Source organism: Myzus persicae, unplaced genomic scaffold (genome assembly GCF_001856785.1).
Source record: "Myzus persicae strain clone G006 unplaced genomic scaffold, MPER_G0061.0, whole genome shotgun sequence".
NCBI lineage: Eukaryota > Metazoa > Arthropoda > Insecta > Hemiptera > Aphididae > Myzus > Myzus persicae.
This window is the reverse complement of record NW_019103432.1, coordinates 218600-228873: the sequence shown is the minus strand read 5'-3', so window position 1 is coordinate 228873 and position 10274 is coordinate 218600. Positions and strand designations below refer to the sequence as shown.

General features: G+C 28.8%; 2 protein-coding genes across 2 annotated transcripts; one reads left to right on the top strand and one right to left on the bottom strand.

Moving 5' to 3' along the window:
* Positions 1-731: 731 nt before the first annotated feature.
* Positions 732-5643, top strand: LOC111034524 (enkurin-like). The gene is made up of 4 exons (XM_022315794.1): positions 732-1276; positions 1551-1789; positions 2605-2745; positions 2897-5643. The coding sequence occupies exons 1-4, from the start codon at positions 1057-1059 to the stop codon at positions 3071-3073; spliced, it is 777 nt and encodes a 258-aa protein (XP_022171486.1). The 5' UTR covers positions 732-1056; the 3' UTR covers positions 3074-5643.
* Positions 5644-8371: 2728 nt separating this feature from the next.
* LOC111034529 (orcokinin peptides-like) lies at positions 8372-10081 on the bottom strand. Its single transcript, XM_022315801.1, has 3 exons — positions 10072-10081; positions 9880-10009; positions 8372-8576 (listed from the first exon to the last, which is right to left on the bottom strand). Exons 1-3 carry the CDS (start codon positions 10079-10081, stop codon positions 8372-8374), a joined length of 345 nt encoding a protein of 114 aa, XP_022171493.1.
* Positions 10082-10274: the final 193 nt, after the last annotated feature.

Below are 10274 nucleotides of genomic sequence, written 5' to 3'. Positions count from 1 at the left end.
TAGTAAATAATAATTCATAAATTATTATAGCCAATATAGGCAATTTTAAGACTCAATTAATAAGAATATTTTTTTTATCTATTTATTCAATGAAAAATGTCAAATATAAATAATTTTATGTCTGAATATGGCTTATGCTTAACTATTAATTATATATAATATATAAATAGTTCTCTAGTATTTTTTCAATATTATATTGTGTTTGGGAAAAAATATTTCTTATTGAAATAACTGAATCATTCATTTTATTGTCAAATAAAAATCTGATATATGACTTGATAAATATGAATAATAATCATATATTGTTATGATTATATATGTATAATGATATAAACAATTTTATGAAAATAATGTTTATTCAAAAATTGTATCATAGTTTATTGTATTTATTATATTCTTATTTCGTAAGTATTAAATGGTAGTTTTGTGACAATGTTTAGTGTATTTAAATCTCTAAGTGACATTTTTTTACATATATTTTCTCAATAAATAAAGGAATGAGCATATTGTGTAAACAATGAAATATTATATAGCTATTTTTCGAACATTGTTTTGACGTTCATTCATAATAATATGTTTTATTTATTTATATAATAATTAATAATGTTGTTAAATCGTTGACTATTAGAGTTTAGATATATTATTATAGATAATATATATTAAGGTTCATGGACTTATACATAAATATTAGGTAGATACTTATTAAGTATGAATGATATATTTATATCTTTTTCGTTGACTCAACGCCATTTACCAATATATTATATAAGTATGAACTTCTTACGTTGGGTAAAGAAAGTATAATAATCGAATTCGTTACAACGTAATATTATGATGTGTTTGATTGCAGTATATTTGAATTATATTATGTTTTCCGTCATAAACTGCTACTGCAGCGTTGCTATAGCTAAAATGTACACTTCCGTCTGTCATCGTCATTGATCCAACAAATATTTTGGTATACCAGACGCGACTCGATACTTATTACATATTTTGAATTTAGTATATCCATCGGGAAGTTGATAATACAGTAGATTTTGTGGTACGAGTTCAACGATGAGTAAATTCCAGGAGAATATTAAACACTTGATTCCAAGACCAAAAACACCCGTCGTCAAACCGCCGATGTACCGCTCGATTTACACTGAGTCTGTGAGGAGGACGCATAAGTCAAACAATAACTGTCATAAGACTATGGGCTATGCCGAAGTTGAGCTCGATCCACCGTCACAGTTTCTAAAGAAGCACACCAGAAAAGATATGAGACCATCTGTCGGTAAGGTTTATACAAACTCCACAATTATTATTGCTGGTACCTACTAATATCGTTATCGCGGTCGAGAACTTAATGCATTTTTTTTGTTTTTTTAATACTTTTTAGTACCTAGAAATTAAGTCTGATAAAATGTATTAACATTTTACTATTTATACAATTAAAAAAAAAAAAAAAATTTGGTGCCTGGCCATAATTTAAAAACACCAATATTTTAGAAAACCATACACCAGTTAGGTATATATTTTCAATCTCATTTGACTACGGGATTTTCCAGAAATAAATAAAACTAGATGCTGTGCTAGAAAATCGATTCAGAGACCGTGCGACGGCGCAGCGACAAATGTTTCCAAAAAACTGCCAACAAAAACGCGGAAAAACATTAGACAAACTAACATCATTGACGTTATAAAGAAGGTGCCACCATTGCCGAGGCATCGGGTCCAGGACACAAGGAATGGACACGTAATTGTACTGAACGAAGCCGGTTTGGAGCCCACTTACGTGTCCAAGAAGGTGTGTTATATAATTATAATATATTTTTAATATTTTATGTGTATGGTTTTAGAATATATGAAATGTTTGATCTAAATAAGTAATAGGTACACTGTAGAAGTTAGGGGGCTTGGAGGGGAAGGGTTCTAAAGCTTCTCAGATATAAAGTTAGTCCCTCCCTTTCAGTTGGTCTTACATTTTTTATTCATGCTAACCTTTAAGCTTAGGTATATAAAAATAGGATCTTTCGCCTAACCCTAGCTCCTATTAAGTCTATCAAGCTCAGCTTATGATTTGATATCTGATTTCTTGGTTATTATTTAAAAATAGAATATATTTACATTTAACTAGGTATTTAAGATGTAAGGACCCTTTTTGAAAAATCAAAATCAATCATTTAGTCTTCTTTAATTAATTCAATTCGCCTCAACAACTAATTGAATTTTTAAGTTTGAATGTTTAGGTAAGACTGTAAGAGGATTTTGCGAGTTGAGTTCGTTATAATGTCGTATTTATAATTTTTCATATTAATACGAATCGAATGAAACAGAGAGGTAATAAAATAAGAAATTATTACACAACCTGAAATAGCTTTTTGTCTGATCAAGAGTGAACGTTGTTCCAGTAATATATTTTTATTATATGATTTCATTACGGAGATGTTCTTATAAAAGAACAAAATAATATGTTCCTTATTTATTAAGCTAGCACTTTCCGAGCCACAGATAACTCTATATTCTACGAATCAATAAATATCGTATTAATTTTATACTCACCTTCGTTGTAGCGGTGAAACATTATTGTAATATTTGTTGATAATTATTGTTTGTCTTAAGAATTATGGAAAAACACCAGCATATATCGTGAAAATGTACAAGGAAAAAGAAATGGCCCAACTAATGGAGACTGAACGAAAACGAGCTGTAATACCGCCTTTCCGATATTTACCCGAGGTCGAACGTAACGAAATGTTGAACGTAAGGGCCCGACAGATTTATTTGAAAAACTGATTTTTTATTTTTAACGTGATTCTCTTACTCTGTGTCTTGCCTTCTCATTGTGCGTCTGTTTAACGAATTCGATACCGACTTAGCTGACCTATGAATACGTTTTTTTTTGTTCACTCAGGGACTGAAGACAAATTGGGCTGAACTTCACAAAGAATTTTTACTGTTGCCGATGCTCACCGACACGGTGCCAAAAATGAAGAGGAAAACCATGTTGGAAAAGCAACTGAACAACTTGGAGAAAGATATTGACCTGTTAGAGAGAAACCCCTCAATTTATGTATGCCAAGATGCATAGGTCTTTGAAAAGCTTAAGAATCTTCTACGGATCTAACAAATAACATCACAGCTAAATATCATTTTTTATTTTGACGATACTATGGTATGCCATTAGTTAACTGAACTTTTTTTTAAAATTACAATTTTTCGTTAATGATAATTGTTAATAACGTTGTCAGAATTAGATATTTGACATTTCCTATAACGATTACTCGCGAAGTAATATCGATTATGACAATCACCATTTTTTAATTTGAAATCATTAAAATTATAGTTATAGTTAGGATTAGTATTAGGTTGGGATGAAATTTCATTAAGTTAATCAAATATAAAACGTGTGATAACATAACAGAAAATTAATTGTATCTACTATGGGCCAAAAAAACGGAGATTTTTCAGTAATTGCTTACTCTCTATTAATTTATATATTTATTTATTTATACAGACAAAGTCTAATTACATTTTACATTTTACAATATATAATAATGATAATAATAATAGTATAATAATATTTGACGATAAATAAATTTTTGAATAATGTCTAAATCATAAACTTTTAACACATTGTAATTAAATCTAAGGAATAATGATATTTTAATTGCATTCAAAAACAGTATTATAAGTTCAGCTAGTGATCCAAAAATGGTCAAATCGTTGTTAGGAAAATTGTAAGTATAATATTTATACCGCTTATAAGGACCTAATTTAAAAATTAATTCAACCTTTAAACATCGCTTTTCGCGTAAAAAAAGGCAAATAAAATACAATTAATGTGGAAAAATATATGTTTTGTGTTAACGAGCCAACTAAGTAGGTACATTTTTAATCATTTCTAATAAAATAAGTATATTACACGAGCTTAGAAGACTTTTTTTATATTTGGACATTTTCGTAGTGATATATAGAACTTTGCATTATGCATATTAAGTAAAACTTATAAATTATTTATTTATTCTTCGTGGGGGAAACAAAGATCTAATTTAAAAAGAATAAGAGTAGTGACTTAAAATTTAAACTTTAAATAATATATTATGCTGTAGTATAACGAAGATTACAATTTCGAGAAATACAATTATTTTATTTGCCTAAAAAAGGATAGTTAGGTTAAATGTTTTAAAGATTTTGTTTTACTAAATGTGTAGGTAATTTCAAAAATCTCAATAGGATTATAGAAGATAAAAAAATAAACTTAAATAAAAATAATATGTTGCAAAGTAATTATTATTTTATTATTTTTTTAAAATATTAAAATCCATGAAAACCCCAAATTATTTTTAAATTTCTTAAAACTGTGACCCTGTAATAATTCATTAAATTTTAGGTTTAAGACAGGGGTCAATGAATTAAAATGACTTAAAAAGAAATCATCTATCCATGTCTGGTGAGAAAGGGAAAAAATTAATGGATACTTTTCAAAAAACTGTTATTACGCATATGTCAACCAAATGAGTTAAAAACTTGAAATTTTACCAAAATGTGTCCTTCAGTATCCTATACCTTTTACGTAGTACAAGTACACCGTATTTCAATCTAAGGCCATCAACTTGAGATATTTAATCCTAGACCAGCTCAGTGAGGATATCTCAGTTTTCAATTAAGAGGGAAAAAACTTTTGACAAAATATAGGAAACAGAAATAAATCGATGTCTTCGAGCGTAATCTAATTTCAACTTTCTTTTTTTTACCTCTATGCAATATTGTCGCCTTACAATCCTAATTGCGTATGAATTATCCTAATATTATTGCAAAAAAGCACGCTCGAGGAGCTAAATAATAGTATAATAGGTAGTAAAGCCAGTCCACAGCAGTACCCATTGGCCATTGGCGTAATTCAATTAAATTTCAGCAGATGCAAAACTTTTATTAGTCCAATAAAGACAAATTAAGTCATATTTTTTAGTCAACAACGCTTCGCTCGCGTGAACTATATTTTTTATATTTGATTACGAATATGCAAATATCAAAATCTGTATGTCTTTGACACTATACGTCTGTATAATATAAATTTTAAAAATAAGCAATATTTATATCAAATAAAAAAATGTTATTTTGGTAAATTTAGTTCAAATAGTCTGCAATGACGGGACACGGCTATCGGGCTCGTTTAATGGATGAATGATAACAAAATTATTACATCACTCTGTTTTAATATTTGTTCAGTATTGTATGGCAACGTATTATGGTACATTTTTGAATGGAATAGTTTATATTCTTTCGACAACCACCTTACAATCTAAAGTTGGATTCAGAACTCCGGTAACTCAGAAGTCATACCAAATACCTACGGTAAAAACGAATGACCTAGAGGCCGATCCTCTAAGAGTCTGGAAACCCATGCCTCTAGCGAATCGCGGTTATAATATTTTGTAAAAACTAATTTCAATATTAAAAACTTTTCTGTATAATATAATATGTATTATTGAATATTTCCATTCATGTACTTTCCTATGAAGTTTTAAAATTATTTCCATGAGTATCTATACAGATACTTATTTTGATTTCACCCATTCGATTCACTCAATTCAAATAATAATAAGTAGTTGATTATGGGTTTTCTACATTTAGTTTAAAATTATCGATCGTTCCTAATAATTCCAACATATTTTGTTTATTATTTTTAATTAAATAATATTATTGTCATTGCCGTTTCACCTTTAATACAATTATCTATCACTGTATATGTATCGATTTTTAAGTCACTTTTTAAACTTTTCAAAGTTAAGTTTTTCATATTTTCCTCAGCGATTTACATATCAACATTCAACAAACAATATCATCTACTTGGTATTAAATTATATTAAATATATAAACGACCCCACCTTTATTGGATAAAACATTAATTGTTTTATATATTTTGTATTAGATATTAGTTATGGTCATACGCAAATATTCGATTTATTAATGTAAATACAATTTTTTTTCTATGAAAATATGTACAAAAAGTTCGTCAATTCATCATCATCACTCAAACATTCTGTCTCAAGATGGACAGTTAAAATTGTATTGATGTGAATTGTGAACACGTATCGTCTTCTTTAGAATACGCACATATTTATAATAAATATAATACCAACAACTTATTATGTTATTATTACACTTAAAAAGAAAAAAAAACATGAACCAATCATAGATTTACAACATTTTCAATTGAGATAACATATTTTTTTTTAGTTTAATTGATTTATGTACTTAAAACGGACAGATTATAATATTATAATTTTTAAAAATGATACTTAAGTTAGGTTATAACTAAAGCTAGGATGTTAATGACCTAAAAACTACACAAAAATGCACTCAAAAAAGTGAACAAAAAATGTACTTAAATGAGCGAAAAATAATTTAATTTTAAAATAAATATTATTATTAACTATCAATTATTATTCATTCATTTTTTATAGTACACAAAAAAAAGTAAAAATTTGTTTTAAGAAGTAAATTAAATAAATATAATCAAATTTGAGGTTGACTTGTGAGTTTATAAACTTTATAATTGCAATTAATTATATTAGGTACTTTTTCGATTCACATCCACTTTTCCGAATCCCAATTCACCGACAACTCAGTTTGCCCACAAATATACCAGTTTTAAAATATTTTTATATTATTATTTTCAATTTTCAATCATCCCGATTCGCTGACAGGTGATTATAGTCTTATCGAAAACGGGTATAATAGCGATGCTATTATGCCATTATGGTATGTTGTCGATATAAGTTCAAAAATACTATTTGTATACAGGTACTGTAGCCTGTAGGTGCTAATTGAAATTACCTATACAACACATATTCAAAAAAAATTAAAATAAACCAAAATTGTTTAAATACACAAAATGTCAAAATGAACATAATATTTGTAAAAATGAGCTTAAAAATGCAATAAAATGCATTTAACAAAAAAAATGCAAAATAAAAATTACACATTCTAAATTGCTTTATCACGAAACAAATTTAGTTGTTGGTTAGAACTTTGCAAAAAATGCATAAGTCTCCAAAATCCTAGCTCTATAGTTATAACTAACTGAACTATTATAACTAGAGGTGTTCCATGAATTTTAATACTAAATTCAAATAAATCTAAAACATTTAATAAATGTTGGGAGATTTTTTTATAGGTTACCTGTATTTAAAAACCATAATCGTATTATTAGTGTCCTGAAATGTTTTTAATTTTGTGTCGATTCATTGAGGTATTTTCCATGTCGATAAAGTTGGGTAGGCGTTTCATTTTTGTTCATGCGTATAATATTATACTTACGTGCGTATATTATGTTCAAGAACTACAAAATGTCAACACAGCAATACAGCTGAGAAGGCGAAAGTTTTGTGATGAAAATCTGTTCAAGAGATATGAACAGTAGTTAGTCGCGTGGACTATTCACTGATGCACGAGTACTTGTACCGTGAACTTATTGTATTGTACCGATATCGATTATACCATTTAATGGTAATACCATAGTATAATGGACCATATAATGATCGAACAAACAGCGTGATGCTTGTAGAAAAGGTAATTAATATTGAATAACTAATTGAAAACACATTTGTAGTGTTTTATGAACTAATAAAATTTAATACATTTTCAGAGATTCAAAGTACATAGAATTATTATTATAAAGTAATATGTAATTATAAATTAACGGTAACATACATATGCATCTATGTGTACGTATTATATTATGTGTTATAAATTTATAATAATGACTATATATTTGATGAGATTCACAATCAGATCTATGAAAAAAAAAAACAGAAAAATGTAATATAATGTATTGTTTAGTTAAATTTATATTAATTAAAATATTTTTTTTTTATTCGACGACTAATACACAACCACGTCAAAAATTATAATAAAATTTACTCTTTATAATGTTTACTATCGGATTCAATTCCTTTTCTACAGTACATATTTATAGGTTTAAGGTATATAAGGTGGGGTATATACCGGTAAAATGGCACGCGCACATTTGTCCAAACAACAAAACAGATGAGGTGAATGTGGACTTTAGATGATCGTCGTTATTATACATCATGACTTATTATTATTGTGATATATTGTCATATTATTAATTATTATTATTATTATTTTTACTAAAGTAATTCTATGCCGTGGTTTACATGTTGTATAACCTAGTAATGACAATATGCGTTTACCTTTTATTCCTATAAAATACTTATTAAACTATAACTATGCCGGCAATGTGGATCTATAAGAGTTTTGGTGGGTATAATATGATAAACTATAATTGTTATTGTTATTATTATGACGTATGTATGTGTGTTTGGGTGTGCGTGTGTGTATGCGCGTGCGCAGTTGGCGCCTATTCCGAATTGGCCGCTGGCACCTTGTTGGGGCGTTTCACGAAGCTACTGAAAGCACTGCGATCGATTTCGTCGAAGTTCTTCTTGACGAATCGGTCGAAACCACTGCGGTCGATCTCGTCAAAGTTCTTTTTGACGAACCGGTCGAACCCGCTGCGGTCGATTTCGTCAAAGTTCCTTTTTTGACCGCCGAAAGATACGCCACTGAAAACAATAGTACACACAATGTAAAGCGGATATTTTTACCAATGCTCCTTCTCCCTTAAATCTCGAAAACCTCTGAGATACAAATCCGAAGTCACCCCTGATACCATTAATCTAATCATGTTTAATACTTGGAGTGTATACAAACGCACGTCAGGAGAGCGTAAACACAAGAAAAACCATTGTCGTCTGATGCCAATATAAAAACCACATTGCTATATTGTAGTCGAAAACCAATCGGGATAAGCACCGGTCGCGTGAAAAAAATAAATGCGAAATGTTCTAAGAAAAAACTTGGTAACAGTTTAGAACATATTGTCGTTATCGTGTTTTTGTAACAAAACGCTGAGGAATATTACTGTCTGTAAACAAAACAACACAATATCCACAACCGGATTGGTCGTTGGCTATTTAAACAAATAATATTATTATAATGATCAAACATCTTTGTAGGATAGTATAATAATGTATGATTCAGATGTTGTATCTAAGAAACGCAAACATATATATTGAATATAATATGTTAAATAAACTCAGTACTCGCGTATCAATATGTAAAAATACGTATAAATAATATTATAGTTGTTGACGGCGAATAACAGATTCTATATTATTATATGTATACATAAAATATTTATAAAACGAAATTATCGTAATAAACTGTGTTCCTAAATTTGTGCCTAAACGCAAACTCTGTACTTATTTAAAAAAAAATTCTATTCTGAAAAATCTATAAGCTATTGTTTGCGTGAGATAGTCTTACACCTGAACCAAACTGAATAACGTGTTGCTGAACAGGGAGTTCGCGTTGTGAAAATGTTACTTGAACGTTTTTCAGAAATGTATTGTTTTAAAGTTCTTTAATTTTTCATATTTTTAGGGCTTTGCAAAAAAAAAAAAAATTTTCCGGAAGTTTTTCGTCTTTTTAATCCCTAGTTATTAAATAAATGCGAATATGATAGTTGCAGTCCATTACACAAAATAAAAAATAAAAAAGGTACAATAACATTGTGTGTACAATGATTGTGGACTGCATGTTTCAATAAGAAAAAGTATAATAATGTTATTATTATCAGTATTTTGATTTCAGATATCATCGTGGTTAATTATCAAGGCTTGTAAATAACAATATTTATAGGTATACTATAATAGGGAGGTAATTTGAGAAGGCCGTTTGTGTATACTCAAATTGTCCCCAAAAACACTCGAAGGTGATTCAAGTTTAAAAAAGTCACATTTTTCTCGGGGGGCGTTTCGAGGGGCATCAAGTATTTATAATTTTATTAATTGTAGAATACATTACCTGAGGGTGTCAAATCGTTTGCTTTGCCCGAAACCCACGCCGTCCAATGAATTAATATGACGGTTTTGCCTAGCGAAGTACTCAGCGCGGTCTCTCAATATCTCCAAGTCTCTGAGGAGATTTTCTCCTTCTGGAATTGATAAAAAAACAAATAATCAAAATCAATGAATCAATATAATAAAATGATAATGCCAAGATACATCTTGGCCGTTTCCAATGCATCTGCGTGACGACTATACATCCCACAGGAATATAAGCTATTTTTTTGACGTTCACAGTTCCTATATGTACATAATTATATTCGTATTTCTACATATTATACAGGGAAAAATATAGAGCGTGACGATCTCCTTAAATACTCAAGAGTAGTATGGACGACTGAAATTTGAATCCGT

What these genes read in the sequence shown, in the direction of transcription:
- LOC111034524 (XM_022315794.1), top strand. Translation starts at nt 1,057, where the DNA reads ATGAGTAAATTCCAGGAGAATATTAAACACTTGATTCCAAGACCAAAA. An exon ending in AGATATGAGACCATCTGTCG is followed by an intron (nt 1,277 to 1,550) that starts GTAAGGTTTATA and finishes GGGATTTTCCAG; the next exon opens with AAATAAATAAAACTAGATGC. An exon ending in AACGTAACGAAATGTTGAAC is followed by an intron (nt 2,746 to 2,896) that starts GTAAGGGCCCGA and finishes TTGTTCACTCAG; the next exon opens with GGACTGAAGACAAATTGGGC.
- LOC111034529 (XM_022315801.1), bottom strand. An exon ending in AAACGATTTGACACCCTCAG is followed by an intron (nt 8,577 to 9,879) that starts GTAATGTATTCT and finishes TATTGTTTTCAG; the next exon opens with TGGCGTATCTTTCGGCGGTC.